The sequence below is a fragment of the Schistocerca cancellata genome, chromosome 6, assembly GCF_023864275.1.
Source record: "Schistocerca cancellata isolate TAMUIC-IGC-003103 chromosome 6, iqSchCanc2.1, whole genome shotgun sequence".
Lineage (NCBI taxonomy): Eukaryota > Metazoa > Arthropoda > Insecta > Orthoptera > Acrididae > Schistocerca > Schistocerca cancellata.
Window position 1 is genome coordinate 553,346,170 of NC_064631.1, and position 25,372 is coordinate 553,371,541.

General features: G+C 40.6%; 1 protein-coding gene across 3 annotated transcripts in view; it reads right to left on the bottom strand.

The window, feature by feature from the left end:
• The window catches only part of LOC126191518 (DNA-directed RNA polymerases I, II, and III subunit RPABC1), a 59,384-nt gene extending 38,874 nt beyond the window's left edge, over positions 1-20,510 (bottom strand). For all 3 annotated transcript variants that reach the window (XM_049932417.1, XM_049932416.1, XM_049932415.1), the window contains exons 1-2: positions 20,358-20,510; positions 20,172-20,260 (exon numbers count right to left, since the gene is read on the bottom strand). In XM_049932417.1, the coding sequence (XP_049788374.1) occupies positions 20,172-20,260; positions 20,358-20,414 (146 nt within the window). In that variant the 5' untranslated portion in view covers positions 20,415-20,510. The remainder of the gene's footprint in view (positions 1-20,171; positions 20,261-20,357) is intronic.
• Positions 20,511-25,372: the final 4,862 nt, after the last annotated feature.

The window sequence follows — 25,372 nt, forward strand, 5'->3', positions numbered from 1 at the left end:
ATGTGTGAGGCTGCAAACCTCAGGTGACACACAGGGAAACAGCAAAGAGCAGAGGCATTCAGAAAATGGTATTTTGTTTACATTTCATTACAATAATCATATACAAGTAAACAATTAATTTTCACTTTTATACTATTAGATACAGGGAAAATTGGCAATGGTCACTGCACTATTTTCTTATACTATCATTGGGATTGTTCCTAACAGAATTAAGCAGAGACTAGAGATAAATTAATCAAGATGTATGTACAGTTTTCTAAGTAACAACTGTTTCTTTCTCCTCGTCTTTTCTCTAGGGTTATTGCTTGCTCCATAAGGTTGGCATTCAGGTTTTATGCTAGCATTACACCTAATGAAATCTATAAGCTTTATGCACATTCATTTTCCGCTACATCAGTGTCACTCACCTTCACTTTCTTCCCATATTTTTACAGTTGAAAGTTCCAATTAGGTAAGGGTCCAGAACTGTTATGAGTTTTGCAGGACAATACTGGGAGTTGCCATGGCGAGACATGACAAGAATGCAAGTCAGTGTTTCACCAACTGTGCATACAATGAGGGAGCAGCAATCAGGTAAAGTGTTTTGTAGTAATGAGTTGACAGGCACATGCTTCTATACAATGCTATGCTCTAGACAAAACTTTTTGTATCTAAGTTTTCTACACAGTGATAACTTTTGACATACATGGCAACTCCTCCTCTCACCTTATTCTCTCTACTCATTTAAGCATTTAAGAAATTTAATGCATTAACCAAAGAAGTTCATGAAAAATTCACCAAAACGAGACAATTATATGGCACATGGAATACAGCCAAAATAAATGCTTTAACTGTTCATTAGCTGTGGGCAAGCTTTTTCTTGTCACCAAATACAACCAAACTATCCTCTTTCAGCCTAACCCAGACCTTGGTCTGCGCCAAATTAGTCTGGCACCACTGGATGACTGTCACATTACATTTACTGGATCGGCAGACTCACAACCTGTTGATCTCCAACCTAAGCTCGACCTTGGGTGAGCTATGCTTCATATCCACCTGCCACCACAATCATGAGTTCTCCAGCGGTATAAAAATATGAAGACTGTGGTGGTAGCAATTTAAGGGCAACATCCATGACTTAAAATAATAAAAATCTGCAACGAATTTCAAACGGTTTCCATTTTGGTGCTGAAAACATATTTTCTCAGCTCTTCTTGGTTACCTGAAAGTATTATCCCTTTAGCAATGCAAAACAATGTGTTGCCAACCTACACAACACATACAAAAAGTGCTGCAATTGACAGTACCCTGCTTCAGACTTTAGCTGGTGCCTTACATCTAAGAAAAGTGGCATCAGACAAGTACATTACATGAGTGGTTTATTCAATTCCGGAATGCTGTTTTCATTCAATGTGAGAGTTGCAATCTGGGGGCAGCACCCACAGATGGTGGTCGTGTGTGCTTGCAGTCTGTCTGCTTTTTGTGTGTTCTTTTCTGACGAAGACTGTGGCCAAAAGCTCAAATGGTTGAAGTCTTTATGTTGTAACTGGCTGCAACTAAATGTGTCATCTTTATGGTGATTAACATTCTACTCTTTCTATAATACTGATGACAGTATCTACATGATACAAAGGTTGTTCATAGTATTCTTGCTTTGTTTACTTGTTTATTAAAATTTTGCTCTAATGGCCTTATAGGCTACAAGGTATATGCAATTGGCTGGCACATCTGACTGCTAAGTGACTTGTCACTCCACTAGATAGGCTGCCCCCTGCAGTCGCCCAAGGACATTAGGGCAGCGCAGCCCACATTTTGAAAAGATGTGACCACGTAACTGCAAGTCACGCTGCATTTACTTGTAATTTTAATGCTTATAAGTACCACGTTTTGGAACATTTTGTATAACTTGTAAGCTATAGTGTGTGTTTCTGACACGATTAAATAAATAAAAACTGCAAGTCCTTTATTTATAGGCTTGACCGGTTTTGCAGCATTTTAGCTGCATCATCAGGTGCAATAAAATCAAGCCATGTCCCAATCGAAAAAAGAGAACGGGATCACCCAGCGTTCATAGTCGGCAATTTTTCACTAAGCAGCAGATGTTAAATATAAAATAACATTGAACACACTCATGATACCAGATACTGTTACTCATGGTATCTATGTTATTTTATGTTTGGCATCTGCTATGTAGCTAAAACTTGTTGAATATGACAGCTGGGTCATCCCATTCTCTTTTCTTGATCATACACGATTTAATTTTATTGCATCTTAAGATGCAGCTAAAATCCCACAAAACTGGTCATGCATATAAATAAAACACTTACAGCTAAATCTGGCTTATCTACCCAAAACGATATACCCAGGCAGTAGTTGCCTCGACTACAAAGTCTGCTGCTTACTTTCCTACAGTTCATGGCTGAATGATGTGTGCTCCATTCTCAGATGTTGCAGTCAGAACCGATTCATGAACTATAGTTGTGATTGAGGCTCTCATGCTTCGAACAATGTTACCTACCAGTGAACAAGACATTCTATCTGGAGAAACAGAAATAACACAGAAGTTTGAGTGTCAGCAGCTTTACACTGCTGCTGAATTATATGATCAAAAAACGACAGCAGGTCATTAGACAGTACTGGTGCAGCTCATCAAAGAAATTACTTTGCCAGACAGCATAATTTTGTTCATGATAATAAACATTTTCACCAGCAAAGGAAAACAAATGAAGGAATGACCCACAACATGTTTGTAGCTCTCAGAGAACCAGCTCTATAATGTGCATAAAAAAATTGTCGTATTTTTAATTCTTATCAGTTTGCAGGGGAATGAAAGCAGTTCTGGCAAAACACTGCAACCATTAACTTAATGACTTAACTGGAATAGTTTCCCAACTCACCAATACTGTCAACTAGCATCATGAAGCCAAAATCTTAACCCATTAAAATACATACAATAACAGTGACTGTTCTAATAATAGTATTGGCGTTTAAAATATAAAGTTGGGAGAATAGTGCCAGTACTGCTGTTTGTAGACACACAGCAGCCAACAAGAGGTCAAATCACTATACATGCCAAGCCTGAGTGTGAATGCTAAAAGGTTTGCACACAGTCATAGCTGAACATACGGTACCCTCCTGGAGTCCGACAGAATGTAGACTTAATTGAATACAAAATCCTCAAGTATTTATAGCAGTGGGTGTCTGCAAATCTACTAAATAATTTATATATACCTAAAAACAAAGATGATGTGACTTACCAAATGAAAGTGCTGGCAGGTCGACAGACACACAAACTAACACAAACATACACACAAAATTCAAGCTTTCGCAACAAACTGTTGCCTCATCAGGAAAGAGGGAAGGAGAGGGAAAGACGAAAGGATGTGGGTTTTAAGGGAGAGGGTAAGGAGTCATTCCAGTCCCGGGAGCGGAAAGACTTACCTTAGGGGGAAAAAAGGACGGGTATACACTCGCGCACACACACACATATCCATCCACACATATACAGACACAAGCAGACATATTTAAAGACAAAGAGTTTGGGCAGAGATGTCAGTCGAGGCAGAAGTGCAGAGGCAAAGATGTTGTTGAATGACAGGTGAGGTATGAGTGGCGGCAACTTGAAATTAGCGGAGATTGAGGCCTGGTGGATAACGGGAAGAGAGGATATATTGAAGAGCAAGTTCCCATCTCCGGAGTTCGGATATGTTGGTGTTAGTAGGAAGTATCCAGATAACCCGGACGGTGTAACACTGCGCCAAGATGTGCTGGTCGTGCACCAAGGCATGTTTAGCCACAGGGTGATCCTCGTTACCAACAAACACTGTCTGCCTGTGTCCATTCATGCGAATGGACAGTTTGTTGCTGGTCATTCCCACATAGATCGGCGTGAGAGGAAGTGCTCCATCGCAGCGAGGCCCTGGACGTGCGGGATATTTGTGTATAAGGAAGTGGCATCAATGGTTACAAGGATGGTTTCTGGGGGTAACGGATTGGGTAAGGATACCAGGCATTCGAGAAAGTGGTTGGTGTCTTTGATGAAGGATGGGAGACTGCATGTAATGGGTTGAAGGTGTTGATCTACGTAGGCAGAGATACGTTCTGTGGGGGCTTGGTAACCAGCTACAACAGCTTTCGCATCCCGCAACTACCCTCCCGACCTAATACAGAAGCAAATAACCAGAGCCACTTCCTCATCCTCTCAAACCCAGAACCTCCCACAGAAGAACCACAAAAGTGCCCCACTTGTGACAGGATACTTTCCGGGACTGGATCAGATTCTGAATGTGGCTCTCCAGCAGGGATACGACTTCCTGAAATCCTGCCCTGAAATGAGATCCATCCTTCATGAGATCCTCCCCACTCCACCAAGAGTGTCTTTCCGCCGTCCACCTAACCTTCGTAACCTCTTAGTTCATCCCTATGAAATCCCCAAACCACCTTCCCTACCCTCTGGCTCCTACCCTTGTAACCGCCCCCGGTGTAAAACCTGTCCCATGCACCCTCCCACCACCACCTACTCCAGTCCTGTAACCCGGAAGGTGTACACAATCAAAGGCAGAGCCACGTGTGAAAGCACCCACGTGATCTACCAACTGACCTGCCTACACTGTGATGCATTCTATGTGGGAATGACCAGCAACAAACTGTCCATTCACATGAATGGACACAGGCAGACAGTGTTTGTTGGTAACTAGGATCACCCTGTGGCTAAACATGCCTTGGTGCACGACCAGCACATCTTGGCGCAGTGTTACACCGTCCGGGTTATCTGGATACTTCCTACTAACACCAACATATCCGAACTCCGGAGATGGGAACTTGCTCTTCAATATATCCTCTCTTCCCGTTATCCACCAGGCCTCAATCTCCGCTAATTTCAAGTTGCCGCCACTCATATCTCACCTGTCATTCAACAACATCTTTGCCTCTGCACTTCTGCCTCGACTGACATCTCTGCCCAAACTCTTTGTCTTTAAACATGTCTGCTTGTGTCTGTATATGTGTGGATGGATATGTGTGTGTGTGCGCGAGTGTATACCCGTCCTTTTTTCCCCCTAAGGTAAGTCTTTCCGCTCCCGGGACTGGAATGACTCCTTACCCTCTCCCTTAAAACCCACATCCTTTCGTCTTTCCCTCTCCTTCCCTCTTTCCTGATGAGGCAACAGTTTGTTGCGAAAGCTTGAATTTTGTGTGTATGTGTTAGTTTGTGTGTCTGTCGACCTGCCAGCACTTTCATTTGGTAAGTCACATCATCTTTGTTTTTAGGTATATTTTTCCTTCGTGGAATGTTTCCTTCTATTATAACCATATCAAATAATTTATATATTATCACCAAATAATGCAGGAAGTACTGTATTGAATTAACTGAATGTACTGATACTTCAGCAATCAGTGTCTAACATGGATTTGTTTGGTTGTTCATAGGAATTCATTCATATTACCTTAGCATACTGTCAGTATCAGTGCTGTCCTGCAGTCAAAGTGGATGTAAACCTTTACAGAACATTTCTAAAATAGTCTCCAGTTTTTCCTATGCTGGTTGTTCATACGGCCCTCATTGAGCTGCAGGAAAGGACTGGTCGAACATTGTACATGCAGATTCTGGCACCAATTTCCAGTACTTCCTAAACATGGCTGCAGTATCCCAGGCCAACAATGTCATCATTCCCAACATGTAGGCCCCTCTCCCTACAGTACAACTTAACTAAGATGCTGGTTTACAGTTTGTGGACAAAACTTGTGATGGCTTCCTGAGCCTACATTTAGTCTTACACAGCAATGCTACAACAGTATATTCTGAAGAAACCACTTACAATACAGGATGTACATGAAATCTGGGAACACTTTCCATTATTTATTGCACAAGAACTAAACATTGTCAAGATGTCATACATATTGCATTTTGAAGAGCAACTCTGAAAGTTTTTTTTACAAATATTTGATATGCCAACCATGAGTGATCTGGCAGATGTCAATATGGTAATCGAATTCTTGTCATATCCATCCCAGTGTGGCAGTGTTGACTGTGGCAGTTGTTTCCTGTATTCTCTCCCGGAGCTCTGCTAAATCACGTGGTAGAGGCGGTACATACACTAGATCTTTAATGTGTCCCCTCAGACAAAAGTCACACGGAATGAGATCTGATGATTGGAGAGGCCATTCCCTGAAACAGCTGTCCCCTTCTGTGGCATGGCAGATCCATCGATGTGGCAGCTCCGTGTGCATTTCAGGCATCAGCCATTGTTGCAACATGTCCAAGTAGGAATATCCAGTGACAGTGCTCTCATACACACTCGACATTCACATCACTCACACTGGGACGTCCGCTTCTCTTTGCGGGGAACAAGCACACAAATTTGTTGTCCCAGTGGTAAATGGCCTTCCTTGTTGGTGGCTCCTTACCATACTTGGTTCTAAACATCTGTTGAACAGCTGTAGCACACTCCAACACACTGAAAACTTGCTCCACACCTGAACTCGCCATGTTTATGACTAGTGCCGACTATCGGCAAATTACCAAACTACACTGTGGCGGTATACATGAAAAAAAGCATGATATCTGTAGAATGTTTGGTTCTTGTGCAATAAATAATTGGCAGTGTTCCCGGACTTTATGTACACCCTGTACATGCATTCATCTACACATCCATATATGCATCCACAGAGAATAGAGGGGGAAAATGTGAAATTTCGAGACAAAACACATGTGCTGTCCAGGAAGTGGGACCTTCTCAGAATTTATGGCTGCTATGAAGAACAACAGGCAGTAGTAGAGCTGCAAATCCTGCAGTCCAGTTGGCATGGTTGCACTATAATGTGACAAAATAGAGAGACAAGGATTTTATTATTTCTTGGCTGTTAAAGTTGATTCTACTGCACAATTTGACAGTGGTCTAGTCGGATGATGCTCCTGCAAATAATGTTACTTTCAAAACTGATCTTGTTCAAATTAAATTACGCCAGTCAAAATTAAATAACAGTATGTACAAAAATAATGCAATACGTCCATTAACTTAAACAGATGTAAAGTTCTGTAAGAAAATAAAATGCCATAGATGGCATCATAAAAGAAAAATATGCTCTGAGGGGTATATATTTGTGGGATATTTTTGAGCTGGCAATTTTTTTTGCTATCAACAATCACTATGATCATTCCGATTTTTCTTCTATTTCTGATTTTTAGTTTTCTTTCTCGCCCTAATGTTATTGGTATAAGAATAAAAATATGTTTTAGTAGCTTACTGAATATCCTCAATTTTACCAGAAAAACAATGTAGTTTCAGATTGCTGAATCAAAAAGTTGGCACTCCAATTCCTATTAACAAAATAGAAAGATTTTCTTTAGGTCTACTAATAAAATGTGCTTATAAATCGGGTATTATAGTAACCTGCCTCAAAGGCACTTTGTGGATACCTACAAATTGTTCAACAAATAATAACTTTTATGTACTTTCTGTTAAGAAAAGTTCTAGTGGCATGATGCTGAGGTGTTCCAGAATACAAAGTCACACTGATAAAAGCCAAGGTGTTTCAGACCTTCAGTTACCACTTCCTTTTCCACTGGCAATCATTCGTACTAAATGAAAATGCCACTCTGCACTATCATGGTAAAAGAATATAACAAAAATGAGGAAAGGAAAACAGCATTATGGAATGAGATTTAACAATACTTCACAAAGCAATAGACAAGATGTGAAAATGAGAAAGCTCATCAGTTGCATTCTGCTAATTATCAGAAAATTTTACTTTGATTCTCCAATCAGTATAACAATTCATAGGAAAAAAAAAAAAAATACTTCATACTATTTCGTCCTGTTTCTCCATATTATCGAATCTCAATCTGAATTATTGAAACTAACTGATTTAGTGCATTTCAATGCTGAAGTAGTTTATGGTATGTAGGGTAACAATTACTATGAGCCAGCCACACACTGCACTTGCATGTGGTGTAGAGCAGATTTTGGTGGCAGCTCCACATGTCACATCTACAGCATCCCATGATCATATGTATGTATGTATATATGTATGTACACTACCCTCCAATAGTTTCGAAACACCAACAGATTATGGAAATAGAAAGGATTATAAAATTGCATTTCATTGTTTTCTAAATATTTATTAAGCTCAAATAATACATATGTAAATACAACTATTAACCAAGGAAGTTGTTTTCTACCAAGTGCCATCTCTTTGTTGACTCACTCACTGATATATCCCAAGTTGTGTTTAGCTCAGCAGTCAATTCGTGGACAGTTTTGAGTCTATTACATTTACTGGACACTATAAAATGGACTGCTCAAATGAAGCCCCAGTACCTGGTACCCACACACAACTTGAAAAACCAAAACCTTTTGGTTCACTTGACTAATTAAAATACACACAACATAAAATACATAATGCATTAAGAACCAAATAAACCAAGAAAAGAAAATACTTACCAACCAAAGCCACATACAAAACTAGCCTCCCCCCACTCCACAACTCATCAACCTTAGAAAAAGAACCAGTCATCAGGAAATGAAACTAAACAACTCATCAAACTATCCCACCCATCCCCACAACCTGGTTCATTCCCCAAAAGCCATTATTTGATTATTCAGGACACACTTCCACCAGCAAGACTCAGCTGTAACTGCAAGATGAAACAGCATCTCTTCCCCCTTCCTACAACAGATCAGTACACATCTCAGCAGATTAATCTTTAAACTGAACACTATGGTTGAAAATGAAATTCTCTTACCACCTATTCTTTGAAACCCTACATGATGAAAAAACACCTGAAACTACAGCAGTCCCCTCCTCAATGGATCATATGAATAAAAATGAGAACATCCGCCGAAGATTCTCAGAGAAAAATACCATTCTCTGAGTAAGTCATCATCAGCTTCATATGAATAAAAAGTTTGAAGTATATTATCTGACAAGTGAGTGCTTTCACATTACCACTCCTCCTCCTCCTCGACCAAGTTTTCAGCAAGGAGGTTAAAACTTAACCTCTCTCATTTTAGTGTTGCTTACATTTTTATGCTGAACAGCCGAAGTGTGTCGCGGTTACGGCTGTGACATGAAAGGGTGTGTTATGCTCACGAGATGGAAGACACAGAATTTGCATTTATTAGTATGATAAAGACTATCAACCTATTATTAGAAAAATCTGAAAAGCCCATCACCAGAAAAGAAAAAGGCGATAGCTTAAGACAAATTCAGCAATGATACATGTTTAGTTTTGGAAAAGAGATTAGAGATACTCAAATATTTTAAAGAGTGCATAGCATGAAGGCACGATTAAAGTATAAAATGGATTTAAAGAAGTCAGGGACCTTGATGGCAATATTAAAAAAGTGGGAAGAATTTTTTTTTTAAGTTGTTAGACGGGAACGACTGCAAATGACTCTCGGTACGCCCCCCGCCCTCCCCATTTTTCATTGAGCACTCAACACTTTTTAGTTAAGGAGAAAAAGGAGTTGACACGCACTAGTACTCTCATTTTTTCTATTTGTTTTAGCAGCAATAGAGGCTTCTGCTTCAACAAGTATGCCTTCTTCAGAGGGGAATTTCAAAATTGTGGAAGCCCACAATTCCAACATCAACTATTTAAATCTTGAATAATTTTTGCAAATGTCATTAATTGCAATTGAAGACCAAACACATAACGTGTTCTGAAGTGACAACAGCTGCATCGTCTCCTCTTTCAGCTACAAAATGATGGCGATTAACCATGGAGACTGATGAAATAATAAATTTATTGAACGCAGAGCTGAAGAGGCTGGTTTTGATCTAGCAGTTGGATGTTCTACAGGAAAAAAGGCAAAAATTGATACAAGAGGAGGAGAAACGGTGCTTTTCATTTCTTTATGTAACAAAGAACCATTTTATTTTCTTCGCCATTTGCTATGCAACATTTGTAAAATTAAAAATAATTTTTTTTAAATTAAATATTTGTTTACATTTAACATCATCAAAACTCTATATCCTCTTAAATAAATGAGTCAGAACAAATGTCTTTTCATTGAAATAATAAGAGTAACATGTTCCATTTTGAATGGAACAATTAGTGCACTTATTACTGCAGTATGTGACAAATAATGTTGCATTTTGAAATGCTACAGGTTAAACAATATGGGCACTTATTTACTAGGACATATGGTAAATAACTCCACCACACCTTTGAGACAATTTTTGATGAAGTGGAACATAACAAGTAACTTTTCCCAGTTTTAAACAATATATGCACTTACTTTCTGTATTATCTGACAAAATGCTCTTCTTCAAAATGTTATAGGTTAAACAATTTTTGATAAAAGTGAAACCAATGAGAGGAGAGAGAAAAACATTACACTTCATTTTGTTATGTGACAACAGAGCAATGCTTATTTTCATGAAAATGTTATTTTGTTATATCTCAAGATGTAAATATAATTTTAATAACAAAACATACACAAATTAGGTTCATTTATAAAATGCTTGGAACAAACTCCCACACACTACAATTGATGAATTACACTAACAATTTCATGTCTTCTGTTTGTACAACATACACGTATGTTTGCTGCTTCCTCTTCTCCCAATGTTGGAAGATTGTTGCCATTGTCACTATGTGCCTCAAAATCCTCATCCACTATTTGTTGTCCTATGTTGTGCAAAACAAAACAGCCTATTACCACAATGGGGTTTTTCATTTGGATTATCACCCTTTCCTTAGAGTGAAGTCTGTTGTATGACCTCTCATCAGGTGTTCCAGGATTTTGGAACATGTCATTAATTGCAGTGCAATGCCATCACCTTTATCTCCTAAAATTAAAGCACTGCATTTGTTCTTTTGGTTGGTTGGATGGCTGGTTTAAAGGAGGCAGAAAGGGACCAAACTGCGAGGTCATCAGTCCCTTGTTCACAGCAGAACAATTACCCAAGGGAAAGAAGAAAACAAAGAAGACATATGGCACATTAACAGGAGAAAGGAAGAACCAGAAGAATGACAGGACAACAAACACTACAATGGACAAAACAGGACAAGAAAACCACAGACACACAAGAAACAGGGAGAGGAAATTAAAAACAAGAAAGCAGATTACCACGGCTGGCTGACCATGAGAATAAGAAAAGATAAGTCAGCCACTCTGCAACACATTAAAAACTTCACCCTAAAAGCCCTAGGGTGGAGAACACAAGAGGACAAATTAGAGCTGCTGCTGAGGAATTGTCGCCCAACACCGAAGGTAGGGTGCTGGGAAAGTTAAAAGTCCTTCACAGAGTGGCTAAAAGTGGGCAGTCCAGCAAGAGGTGGACAACTGTCATTTGGGAGCCACAGCGACACTAAGGTGGGTCCTCGTGATGGAGGAGGTAACCATGTGTGAGCCACATATGGCCAATTTGGAGTAGACAAAGAAACAACTGATTCCCTGTGAGAAGCCTGCAGGGAAGACTTCCACACATTCGCAGTCTCCTTAATGACACACAGTTTGTTGTGCATACTGTTACGCCACTTCGTCTCCCAAACCCGAAAAACTTTGCGGTGTAAGACAGAATGCAGGTCAGTTTCAGAGAAGCCCATCTCCAGGAGTAGTTTCCATGTAGCCTGTCAGCAAGTTCATTGCCTGGGATTCCAATGTGTCCTAGGGTCGACTCAAACACTACTGAACAACTGGACCATTCCAGAGCAGAGATGGACTCCTGGATGTTCACCACCAAAGGATGGCAGGGTAGCACTGGTCGATAGTTTGTAAGCTGCTCTGGGAAACAACTCACCAGAACAGGAACGGATGTACTGAAGTGCACGAGATATGGCCACAAGCTCTGCAGTGAATACACTGCAGCCAGTGGGCAAGGAATGCTGTTCAAAATGGCCTCCGTAGACATAGGCGAAGCCAACATTACCATCAGCTATCTAGCCATCAGTGTAAACAACTTCGACTTCAGAGCCCCGGACCAAGACAAGAATTGAGAGGAAGTGACAGTGGAGAACGGCAGCGTTAATGGAGTCCTGAGGGCCACGCAAAAGGTCCAGACAAAGCTTTGGCCGAGGTGTACACTTCGGAGGTGTACATGAATGGACCTCAAGCAGCGGTGGAAGGACTCCAGTTCGAAGAGAAGGGATCGAATGCGAACCGCAATTGTGAGCCCTGACCTGGGCAGCCGATGCAGGAGATGAACTGTCGCAGGTGGCAAAAGGAGATGGTAATTTGGATGTTCAGGAGAACTATGAATGTGTGCAACATAACTGGCGAGCAGTTGTGCATGTCGGATCCGCAATGGGGGGACTCTGGCCTCCACCAGGACACTGGTCACCGGACTTGTTCTAAAAGCTCCTGCCGCTAGGTAAACGCCACAGTGCTGCAGTGGGTCGAGGAAATGCTACGCTGAGGGCACCGCTGAACCATAAACCAGACTCCCATGGTCAAGGCATGATTGAACAACGGCTCTGTAGAGCTGCAGCAGCGCAGAGCGATCTGCACCCCAGTTGGTGTTGCTCACACAGTGGAGAGCATTGAGGTGCTGCCCAGCACTCTCGCTTAATCTGACGGAGGTGAGGTATCCAAGTCAATCGGGTGTCGAAAACCAGTCCTAAGAATTGGTACATCTGCACTACAGTGAGTGGATCATCATTAAGATAAAGTTCAGGTTCCGGATGAATGGTACAATGCAGAAAGAAGTGCACGACACATGACTTCGCGGCTGAAAACTGGAAGCCGTGGGCTAGAGCCCATGACTGGGCCTTGAGAATGGCTCCCTGTAGGCACAGCTCAGCAACAACGGTACTGGAGGAGCAATACAATATGCAGAGTTATCCGCATACAGAGAAGGGGAGACCGACGACCCTACAGCTGCTGCTTATGGCCACTAAAACTAGAGATACACTCAATACGGAACCCTGTGGAACGCCATCCTCCTGAACACAGGGGGACTATGGAAGGATGTGGCAAAAGGAAGTTTTGGATAAAAATAGGGAGCAGGTCTCAAAGACCTCACTCATACAATGTGGCAATGATATGATGTCACCAGGTCGTGTCATACGCTTTTTGTAAATCAAAAGAGACGACAACAAGGTGTTGGCATCTGGAAAAGGCTGTTTGGATGGCAAACTTGAGGCACACAAGATTATTAGTGGTAGAGCGACCCTGGCTGAAGCCACCCTGACATGGAGCCAGTAGGCCACGTGACTCCAGGAGCAAAGCCAACTGCTGACACACCAGATGTTCCAGCAGCTTACAGAGAACGTTGGTAAGGCTGATGGCCGATAGCTATCCACATCAAGCAAAGTTTTACCGAATTTTAGCACCGTAATGATAGTGCTCTCCCACAATTGCAATGGAAAGATGCCATTGCACCAGATCCAGTTGAAGATGACGAGGAGTTATCGCTAGTAGTCAGACAAGAGATGTTTAATGATCTGATCTGGCCCAGGAGCTGTGTCTGGGCAATGCGCAGGGGCGCTGAGGAGCTCCCACTCTGTAAATGTGGCGTTCTAGGGTTCAATGTGGCGTCTAGTGAATGAGAGGACTTTCCTTTCCATCCACCGTTTGTGGGTGCGAAAGGCCGGGTACCCCCCCTGACACAGAGGCTCGAGTATAGTGCTCAGCAATCGTGTTTGCATCAGGAGAGAACATGCCATTGATCTTAATGCCAGGGACACCTGTTGGGGTCTGGTACCCAAAAAGATGTCTGCTCTTTGCCCAGACTTGGGAAGGTGACGTATGGCACCCAATGTCAACACGTACCTCAACCAACACTCCTGTTTCCGTCGTTTTATAAGCAGGCGGACATGGGCACGGAGCCGCTTAAAGGCTATTAGGTGCTCCCAGAAAGGGTGCCGCTTATGTTGCTGTAGAACTCACCAACGCTCTTTAATCTCCTCAGCAACTTCCGGCAACCACCAAGGGACTGTCTTTCACCGGGGGCACCATAAAGAACGAGGGATCGCATTTTCCGCCGCAGAAATTATCGTTGTAGTGATCTGCTCAACCACAACATTCATGGCACAACATGGGGGAGATTCAACAGTGACAGCAGAGGTGAAAACTACCCAGTCTGCCTTGTTTAATGTCCATCCGGGTAGGCACCTGAGTGCATGATGCTGGGGGAGTGACACAGGCCGTTATGTGCTCTCAAGTGGATAGTGGGAGGAGTCCTGGGCTGCAAATTGATAAATCAGTGCTCCCGAGGTAGGTGGTACGGCAGCAACAGGGAGGGAAGTGCCGCCCCCACCATCAAGGGGACAGGTGTAGTCTTCTGACTCAGAGCCGACTGGAACTGATGGGGCAACAACTGTTCTCGTAGTGGCAACATAAGAGAAGGTCATAGCCACAGGATGTAGGCGCTCAAATTTCCTCTTGGCCTTAGTGTAGATCAGTCGGTCCAGAGCCTTTTATTACATGATTTTCCTTTCTCGCTGTAAAATCCTGCAGCCTGGTTAGCAAGGGGAATGATGCTCTCCGCAGGTGACGCAGATGTGACGTGGGGCACATGGAGTATTGGGATGGGATGGTCGTCCGCAATCTCGACATGTGATGCTGAAAGTACAGCGGGAAGATATATGGCCGAACTTCCAGTACTTAAAGCACCGCATTGGGGGAGGGATATTTGGCTTGACATCACAGCGGCGGACCATCACCCTGACCTTCTCAGGTAATGTGTCGCCCTCGAAGGCAAAGATGAAGGCACCATTGGCAACCTGATTATCCCTCGGACCCCAATGAACGTGCCAAACGAAATGAACTCCTCGTCGTTCCAAGTTGGCGCACAGCTCTTCGTCAGACTGTAAAAGAAGGTCCCTGTGGAATATAATACCCTGCACCATATTTAAGCTCTTATTAGGCATGATGGTAACGGAAACATCCCCTGGCTTGTCACAAGTGAGTAATGCCCATGGCTAGGCAGAGGAAAAACCCTCCACCTCCCCAAACTTGTCCTCTAAATGCTCTATAAAAAACTGAGGCTGCATCAAGACAAAGGATGTCCCCATCAGCTCTTGTACATACGAGGTACTGGGGTGAATAAGGTTCACTGCCATCCTTAGCCTGGCATTGCTCCCATGGTCTGGCTAGGGAGGGGAACGATGTAGGATCATACTTCCTTGCACTTTACTGAGACTTGGAATGCTTAGAGACTGTTGGCATTTGTGTGTCATCCGCCCTGATGCCATCCACTCCCACCAGGGGTCCTCCCCACGGGCACCACCCAGCTGCAGCAAAGGCCACCTGGTAGGATGGGCATCTACTCCTTGGCATATGTGTGGAGTTAAAGGTGCAGGCATCAGCAGAGCGATCCGTTTGTAGTCAGGGGGCCGCAACCAACAGGGTACATGGCGGCTGCACCACAATGGACTGGCTACCGTGCTGGATATGATGTGTGAAGAATTCCATCATCATTGCCAGCACAGAAAACGAAACTGCATAGTGGGCGGAGGAAAACACACCCAGGAAGGTGTTTTCACTCAAGAGATGGAGGATGAGCGGGAATGCAATGCCATGATGAGTAAGTGGGCTAAAGATCTCAATACATGATGGACATGATGCACCATGTAAGGCACCCTTCCCCAATTGGCTTGCTCTTCAGGAAAATTTTGAGAAATGGCGGTCACAAGCTACAGGGGACCATCACATAAAGACCGAAATGTGCGAGACTCCTTTTAGTTGCCTCTTACAACAGGCAAGAATACCTCGGGCCTATTCTAACCCCTGATCCCATAGGTGAGGGGGTTCTCCTGTAATATACGGTATACATCGAAGTTTCTCCATACCTTAGATCATGTACAGACCCAGGTCACAAAGCATCAACACTAGTGAACATTTCACTGTTATCACATGTAGCCTGCACATTTACAGTAGGAAAGCCCTTCTGACTAACATATTTGTCTCCATGTGCAGAAGGTTTGATTATTGCGAGGGCCACCACTGCTCCTGAAAACTGATATCTAGACTGGAACTTAACTTTTGTTGCTTTTAGTTCATTTATGTCACTGAAATTTGATCAATGGTGCTTTTCTGTTAACCTGCTGTAATACATATGAGAATGTCAGTGATGTAGTACTCCCAAGTTTTCTCCTACACCAGCCTGAACTCCCACATCTCCTAAATAGCACAATTTTTTTCATTTTACAGTTGTTGGATAGAGCGCATTCTCTTCTTTCATGAGTTTCTGGAAGAAAGTGATTCCCAGTGAAGTGATGTTTCCACTGTCAAATCTATGTAAACTTTTACAGTTCCTATCTTCCATCTTCCTTCGTGCTAAATGTATCTTTTTTTTTTTGCCTTTCAATAACAATAAATTCTGCCATATTCACTAAAATCATTCAATAACACAACCACAACGCAACTTACTCAGCTCAAAGTATGCCATAAATCTCACTTCAAAAAACAGAGAATGTTCTTCGCTTGTGAGAAACATCTCTGGTTTTATTCATATGAAATTGGAGAAAGTTCTTCATTTTGAGCAATTTCTGTCACCCTTTTACTCGCACTGAACTTTCTCAGGTGAAGTATATTCACTGACTCACTTTATTCATCTGAACCTGAGAATATTCTCTGAAACTCCAAGTGCAACGTACATTCCACATTTTATTCATACGACCCGGTATGTCCTCGGTCAAACCACTACCACTCAGTTCTGTTCTGCAGCACCCGAAAAATGTCTGAAAATCACCCTCCCAACATAATAGCCTCCAAGACCCACAAATCAATGCAAGAATGTAGGAAAAAACAATTGCCACTTACCGCAAAGGTGACACGTCAAGTCGCAGACAGGCACAATTAAAAGACACTCACATGTAGCTTTCGACCCAAGACGCTAGAGTTGGCAGTCGTGTATTTATTACATGTGCAAGCGGGTGAATGGAAGCATCCAATTCGACCCGTCTGCTTTGACCCGTGACATAAAGCTGTTGTAGTGTGTGACATCACGATCGCGCGGAGTCTACAAACACGCCAATCGCGTGTTTGTAGGTGTCATTTTGATGTGATCAGTGGTGCTCTCTGGTGGTGTGTTTATGTGCTGTGCGTTGGTGATGTTTCTGGTTTAGTCTGTGTGTGTGGCGTGTTTATAGGTGGCATATTGTTGCTGTCGGTGGTTCTCTCTAGTGGTATGTTTATGGGTAGCGTGTTATGTGGGGTATGGGGATCATTTGCATTGTAGCATTGCACATGTGTGGTATCGGTGGTGACTGTGCTTTCAGCTGAATATTTGTCAGTGAGATAACGATTTTGGTTTTGTTATTTCAACATTATTGTAGCTTCTTCTGTTCATCATGTGTGAGTTTTGGTAAATTGCTTTGTTTATGTCTTTGGTAGGTATGGATATGACTGACAAGGTCAACAGTTTTCGGCTGTCGGCGATGATGGGGGACACTGTGTTGTCTCTAATAAAATTTCTTCAGCTATTCGACCTGTTGGCTGAAGTCATGAAGTGTTCAGTGTGTCGTGAAGAAATGAGGCTTACTAAAGTTCCGGCGTCTCGGACCAGGGATGTGGAGAGGTCTTAAGGATAACAGGTCAAGGGAAGTGTTTGATTCCAATTTTGATTTTAAAGGTGTTCTTTTTGTAGTAGGATAAAGTGTGGTGGTGAAATTTCAGAGATTTGTAGTGTGGTATCGGTTGGTTCTGTTGACCTATATTGGTCAAGGGAAGTGATCGATTCCAGTGGATTTTGTGTGTAGTTGAATTTGGAAAGGTTGTGGGGTCTTGTTATTTTAGTGTTTTTTGTCGTTTGGTGTAGTGGCATGTGTTTATATTTAGTTTGTCCCCACCCAAAAACCCCAAATTTCCTCCACTTGTCCCATTAGTTTCATTATATTTTTGGAGGAATATCTGGTGGTTTTTCGAACTACTTTCATGTTTGTTATGTTTCTGTGATGACGTTGTAGGAGCGGTATGGGAGTTGTGAATGGTCGTTTCCGCCATATTGGTGACATCATTGGTCAAAGCAGAGGGGTGGAATCGGACGCTCACATTATCCCGTGCAAGCTCGGGTGTGCATGTGAATGTTGTGTGCACATCTCTTTACTAAGGCTGTAAAAGCAATCCATATATGAGTCTTTGCCTATATTGTAGATATTCTTACCTGGAGTTTCCCAAACCAACACAAGAGCCATCCATCCCATACTTCCTTCTACCAAACCATAATATGTCAACTTACCCTACAACCCTAGGCTCCCCAACTTCTCCCTACACCTCACAAAATTCTCTACAAAATGAATACCAATCCAAAACATTTCAAGCACTCATTCCAGTCTCATGTACACAGAAATGAAACAAACAACAATAACAAAAACAGTGTCACTAACACAATGTCTCTGACGTCCAACCTAGATTTCTTGAACCAAGTCCCTTTACACAGGGATCACCACACACATCACAGCAACACCACCGCATATAAAAGTTCTTGGTTCGAGAGCAGGTACTCTGGTCAACTTCATGTGTTCATGACAAACATGACAACTAATAAACTCGGCAATCAAGGCGAAACCCTGCAAAAACTTTATTGTACTCATGTCTTCCTCCAATGCAACCAGCAACAAATGACTTGTAAACTTTTCCGTCACACCCAGTACTACCAAAAACATAAAAACACTATCAAATTTCAGCCTACACGAAAAACAAAAGACTAATAATACCTAATACAGGCATAAACCTCTAACCCCCAACATACGGAATCAAAGTAACTCACTAGAAAAGCACCACACTATCGCAACCACAACTTAACACAATGACCGAACAAAGTCATTACCATACCTAACACAAACAACTTCAAAACATGAACATCCAACACAAGGGTACACCACCTAACTTTACAGCATGACATATGCAAACACGAACCCTCAAAAACACAGTGCCATTATGACATCACACCATACAACACACTTACATCATAGCCTAGGTTAAATCAGATGGGTGGAATCAGACCCCTCATCTGGTCCTAATTTAATCCAATTTCTTCCATACTTCGCATCAACAACACACACATAAACTGTCCCTTTTTACCAGCCCAGAAAAGTTGTCAATGTGATGGAATAGATTAGCAAGACATATTAAAGTTACACATGAATAGAAAAATCTAGTGCTTATTCCAACTAGGTCTTAGGTACTTCAAAACGGTACAACAGAAAAAAAAATCTCAAAGAAAGATAAAATTAGGGACCAATTCTCTGAAATTTCCGTGTCACTACTGGCAATCAACATCCTTCGACAAAGAGAAACTGCAGGATGATGTGAACTACAACCCAGTGTTTGTCATCAACCTGCAAAATATACATATTTATAAAAAGAATTTTGGGGCTGGTAATACTCTGTGAATGAATCTTAAGTACACATATCATCTGTACATGCTTGGAGTTCATAGTTAAGGCCATCATATGTTGGTGGCCAAACTAAAAACTTCCTAACTTGCTATTTTTCTGTCAGGGGCAAATAGGCATTTCATTTTGCTAGAAAAACAGTAAGTATTTGGAAGCGAGTTACTCACAAACAAACCACACGAGAAATGAAACAGTGTGGCAAGAGCTAGGACAACAGGTTAATAAATACCTACTAAAGAGGGTGGCAAACACCAAACAGCTTCCCAAACTGGCATAACTTTACACAATAGCAAGAAAAATAATATTAAGAAGTGTTAAAAAGAGACTAGCAAGCAATCTGTAACACCAGTACAGACTTTAAGCACAATCCATAATGTGAAGAAGTGCTAGTTTTCGAAAATTTTGGCACGTACAGCCCAGAAAATCCTGATTACAAACTGGTAAAATCTTTTACAGGCACTGAAGTATTCGATGCACTTTTCACGTACATTCTCTTAGTAGTTTTCTTAATGCAACACCTGTGGGATGAAAAACGATATCATCAAAATCTCTAAGTTTCATTTTCCTCCTTACAACTCACTACTATACAAAGGTTAGTGAACCATTAACTACCATACCGACAGAGGTCAAATAAAAGCAGAGCTTTTGCTTTTGAAACTGTTCCCTAAGTACTATTTTAAATGCATTTCACTGAGCCTTTCTTTGTTCAGTTCGCTGGTGATACTACAATGACCATTACCAACAACTTAAGGACCTACTTATATTATAGGTTAAACCAATAACATATCACTTGTTGCCAAAGCACAATATTTTGAGGGCAATATGCTGAAAAATTGAAATTACTTTTCAACAAGCAAATATGACACAAAACTTAAACTATCGGCAAGTTATAATTGTTTCTTACCTCGGTTTGTCCCCAAACTGTTCTTTGAATTGTTCCAAAGTTTGGTCCAATTCATCTTGAGTAACTAGATATCCACGATCGTGGCACAGCTACAGCAAAAAGAATTAAAAATGAAGCGGCAATTTCAATAACACGACGTACTTCCAGTAAAACAGGTATGTCTCTTCCATCAATATGAAACTTTACCTGCATAACTGTCTTTCTAACCCTCCACAATTTATAGGTTTCTGCTTCGTCATCCATTATAAATACCTACAAAAATAATGGCAAAAATAATGCGGTACCCACTGTCCAACTCCTTTGGTCTTTCCTCCCAGTACGAGTACACCACACGCTTCACTGTTGACATCAGTGCTGGTAACATGAACATATCACCTGAACGAGATGCGCTAAAAATATCATATACGCCCTACATTTTTGTAGGGCAGTCTATGTCGTCAGATATTATTCCTAAATAATAAGCTAGCATTGCCAATCTTTCAGCATTACTGTATCGCACAACTGCATCGAAAAAATCGTACATTTCGTTAGGAGGTCGTACATACACCACATAAAAGCATGCGTGTTCAGATTATTTCACGTTAAATTACTCGCATTTTAATGCTATTGATTCTTAATTTTTTATTAGGAAATCATGTACACACATTAAATAGGGTCCATACAATTATACAACAATAACTTCATTATTTGCTTGCCTTGGGAAAAGACTTAAAAATTGATTGATTGATTGATTATTGATTTTTATTGTTGTAGAGACCTCAGAGATCATCTGAGCCATTAGAAAAGTCAATATTACATAGTATAAATGTTACACAAATAATTACAAAAACAAGAAAAATATTACACAATATAAATATGGAATGCATGATCACCATCATCTTCCTCCTCTCGAGGATTAGAAACAGGGGAACTGGAAATACATGGCTGCGAATAGAACTGCGTTTCCTTAATGCTATTGCGCATGTTTGCAGTAAGAACAAATGTTTTGCATGAGCTGCTCCTTCTCACACACTGGGTGACAGGCAAACATCCATTCACTGTGGAAGCAATGAATCTACTCCTATTTTTTACTTACATAAGATTAATCTTACTAAAACCCCTTTTGCTTGCAGCAGTTGAGAGTGGAAGAAGTAAACATGAGAGCACAAACTTTGCTATGACCAGGAATTCTCTCACGCCAAATAAATTTTTTACGTTAGGTATGTTTACCCAAAACATATCCACTTCTGAACAGTTCTTAATATTTTCCTGTATTTTTACAATAGTTTCCTCTAGACATAATCGATTTGTTGTAGCTGATTATCATCATCGAAAGGGATTATTCTTGGAAATTTTGTCGCAAGAAGTATGAGAGGAAGTTTTTTTACTGTTCTTTGTTTGAAAGGGCCCTTTTAGACTGCAAAGATGCAAGCAATGACACTAAATCCATCAGAGTTATATATCATTTTCAGCTCTGTACATGTGCACGAAATCCCTATATTTGTGTCGAATGTCTCTCACAGTGACGTGATCATTATACATTTCTGGTTTCTGTGCTTCAACATCTAAATACATCTGGCTGTCAAGAAGAAACTTTCATCTGTGGTTGGGGTCCATGTCAATTTAGTTATTGTTTGCGACATACTGCTAGTCCATGTAGCAAAGCAACATTTCCTTGTGCTCTTCAACAATCTTTTCATGTAAGTCAATGACAACAGCTTTACTGCTCTGGAAATACCTGTTTAAATATGTGAATTTCGATAAAATATAGGTCAAAAATAAGTGAAGTTCTTCTAATGCAGCCAGCCACTCCATTACACAAATAGAATCAAAATAGAGATGCAGAGCATTCAGCTGCTCTAAAATTGTCATTACAATGGTCCACAAGGATGGCCATCTTGTTTGTGGTAGAAGTGAGGCTTTATGATTTTTGGTGTGTAATAAAGTTTGAAAATCACGCAGCTATTCCTGTCGCTTTGAAACCCTATGCCTGTCGCTTTGAAACCATTATGAATGTTCCTAGCTAGGTCTCCACAGCGCCTGGGAAGATATTTACAACCTTCACCAGCACATTTGTGACTTGAGTGATATATACATTTCAATATAATTAATACAGGACAATTTTTAGTTAACCGAGTAGCAACAGAGTTTCTACACCCCATTATAGAATTACAACCAGCAGAAGCAAATCCCATAATATACTTTTCACAAACATTATACTCATAAAATGAAAGCATTAGATTAGAATAAACGTTTTGATTGTTGCACCTTTGCTTTCAATTTTGTTTGTGTTTTTATTGAAATATCTAACCAGAACACAGGAAGTTTTGAACAGAACTGCCATCATGTTCTTTGTGATCTGGACATATTTAGCTCAAAGCAGATGTGTAGCATTGACCATTTTAGAATCAGCGAAGCAACTCTTAACTATGTCCTTCTGGTGATCTACAAAATGAAAGGCAAAAATTGTGTTCTTACATGAGTCCTGCCAATTTAATTTCTGCAGTGTGAGCCTGTTTATTTAAACATGTATCAGTGATAGCTGCTTCCACAAATATACTCAAAATTATCTGGCTTTTACATGACACCTCGTCATTTTTTGGCATGATTTTCACGTTACATCTAGCCCTTTCAGAGTTTGATTCATTAGAGCACAACCAATCTTCAAATTCAGAATTAGTTTCCCAGCATTTTTTCTATTTTTTTTTGCCTCTTATATTTAAACACACCTGCTGTAGATTTCTGGGGATTACTAGGACAACCATCACAGTTTTCTGTTTCCATTGACACTGTTTTTCACTGCTTAACACCTTACTAATCTCTCACTAGCACTCGCTTTCCTTATCTGAGACAACAAGTTAACTGTAATCCTTTCCACTCATGTATGAGCACTGTGCACAGTGCAACATAGTCATTATAGTGAGTATCCTAAGAGATTCATCTCAGGGAGTAAGCTAAGCTGAATTGTCTAACCACAGTGTAATGAAATTGGGAAATCTCACAGCTTGATAGACTGGCATGTTGGCAGCTCAAAATCGTATTTGTGAAACAAATTGTCAAAAATAAAACAAAGCCTAGAAACTAAAATAACAAAAAGGATGAAATCTTAATAATGAGGAAGTGTTTCATAAGATTGTACAATAGATGTACGATCTGAAGGGTGGATTTTATGTTTTTACACCATCTTAAATTATTGTACACATATGATTCAAATTGCGTGGTTGGTGACACCGTCTGGCAACATATCACCCAAACATGTCATGCTAAAAATATCGCATATGTCCTATTCAAGTCAGATGATCTCAACTTGTGGAGCTGTATCAACTCAGTCTTAACAAATAACAAACAATGAATGACAAAGAACAAATAATAAAGACACAGAATAACAACTACTATCACTAACTAAACTCAAGACTTGACGGAATGACAACAAAACAAACAAAGTATTGAGAATGAGAGGATGGCTGTATTTCAAGAAGAAATGAACTTGGGCATCACATGATCAGCAATGGGCGAAGATCTCACCTGTTGAAACTTTGTTCCTGAGAAACTTCGACAGCATTGTGAAGTGATGTGATGTGACATGATGGCCAGTGGCGATGCTGCCATTTTAAATTCATTGTGGAATATTTTGATATGCTTTGACATGATGTGACATGACAGCATTAAGAATTGACCTTTAGTCATAAAAATATTACGAAACACAGCAGAAAGTGAAACAAAATAAAGAAACCCAGTTATGGTACCATTTTCATTTCCATTATAAAATAAAGTGAGATATCTGTAAGTAGAAACTAAAGGCGACTTCACAGTGGCTGTCATGTTACATCATGGCGTATCAAAACATTCCACAACACATTTCAAATAGTGGCAACCATACAGTCTGTCAAGTCACATAATGTCATGTCATGCATGGCACATTCAAGGTTTCTCAGGAACAAAGTTTTGGTAGAAGAGGTCAACATCCGTTGTTGATCACTTGACCTCTAGTCTCATCTCCTCCTGATACACAATAATGTTCTAATCCTCCATACTTCAATTTATCATGCATTCATTAGGTCTGGGTTCTTGTGGTTGATATCAGTTGCTGTTCTATGACTACATTACTCGTTATTTTTTATTCATTCTCTGTTATTTGTTATAGACTGGAAACAATGATGTGAGCTGAGATCACATGACTTGAATTGACTGGTAGTGACACAGCATGATGGACAATGTGACTACATCGTGATGTGATGGCGCCATGATGTGTTCGTGCCGTAATGGCCAGTGCGAATTTGCCTTGATGACCGATACACATGGCCTGTCATATCACATCAATTCACGTAGTCCAGTGCCCAATGGTTAAAATTAGGTTATGAGCTAAGTATCGTAATTGAAGAAATAACAACGATAAATATAAATTACTGGTCACAGCTAACTTCATAATTTATATTCTTGATCAATTTTACTTGGTTAATTGCTGAGAAGTGAAACAACATTTTAAAAGCGTTACATTTATTTGCTAGTGAAGATATAAACATACAAAAATACCAAACAATATTTGTAAGAGAATACACGGAACTGTACAACTGAATTTTGCTCCTTTTGTAGAGGTGATTTTTTTCATTTTAGAAAAGGTTATGTAATTAAAACTGATTCAACAATTTATGTTCATATTCATATACAATATAGACATTGGCTCTCTTCTGTTATCCTAAAATTTAAATCATTTAAATAATAAAATAAAGTATTACAAGCCTAGACAAGCATACAGCTGTAACATCACTGATCTCAATTCCTCATAGTGTGAGATTCCAGTATCTCCAACACAACAGAAAATGCAGAATCTTCATTCCTTGTAGTGAAGTAAACTATCTTAGAGTGTGTCTGCCAGGAGGGAGAGTAGTTGTTTTTGCTCTCATAGCTGCACAGCTGATGCTGAGCAGTAGGGCAATGAACCAGCTTGGCATGTGATCAATACACTAGACACACTGTCTACGAATATAAAGAAACAGCATTAAATTTTATTCGTTTTTTTCATACTGCATATACAAGCTTGTGCTGATATAAGAGCAACACTGTTAAAACCTCAGTTCATTACCTACAGCACTCTCAGATACAAAAAAATACCAAAACCCATCATAAATTGTCTTGTACTGCAACACAGAATTGTTGTTGTGGTCTTCAGTCCTGAGACTGGTTTGATGCAGCTCTCCATGCTTCTCTATTCTGTGCAAGCT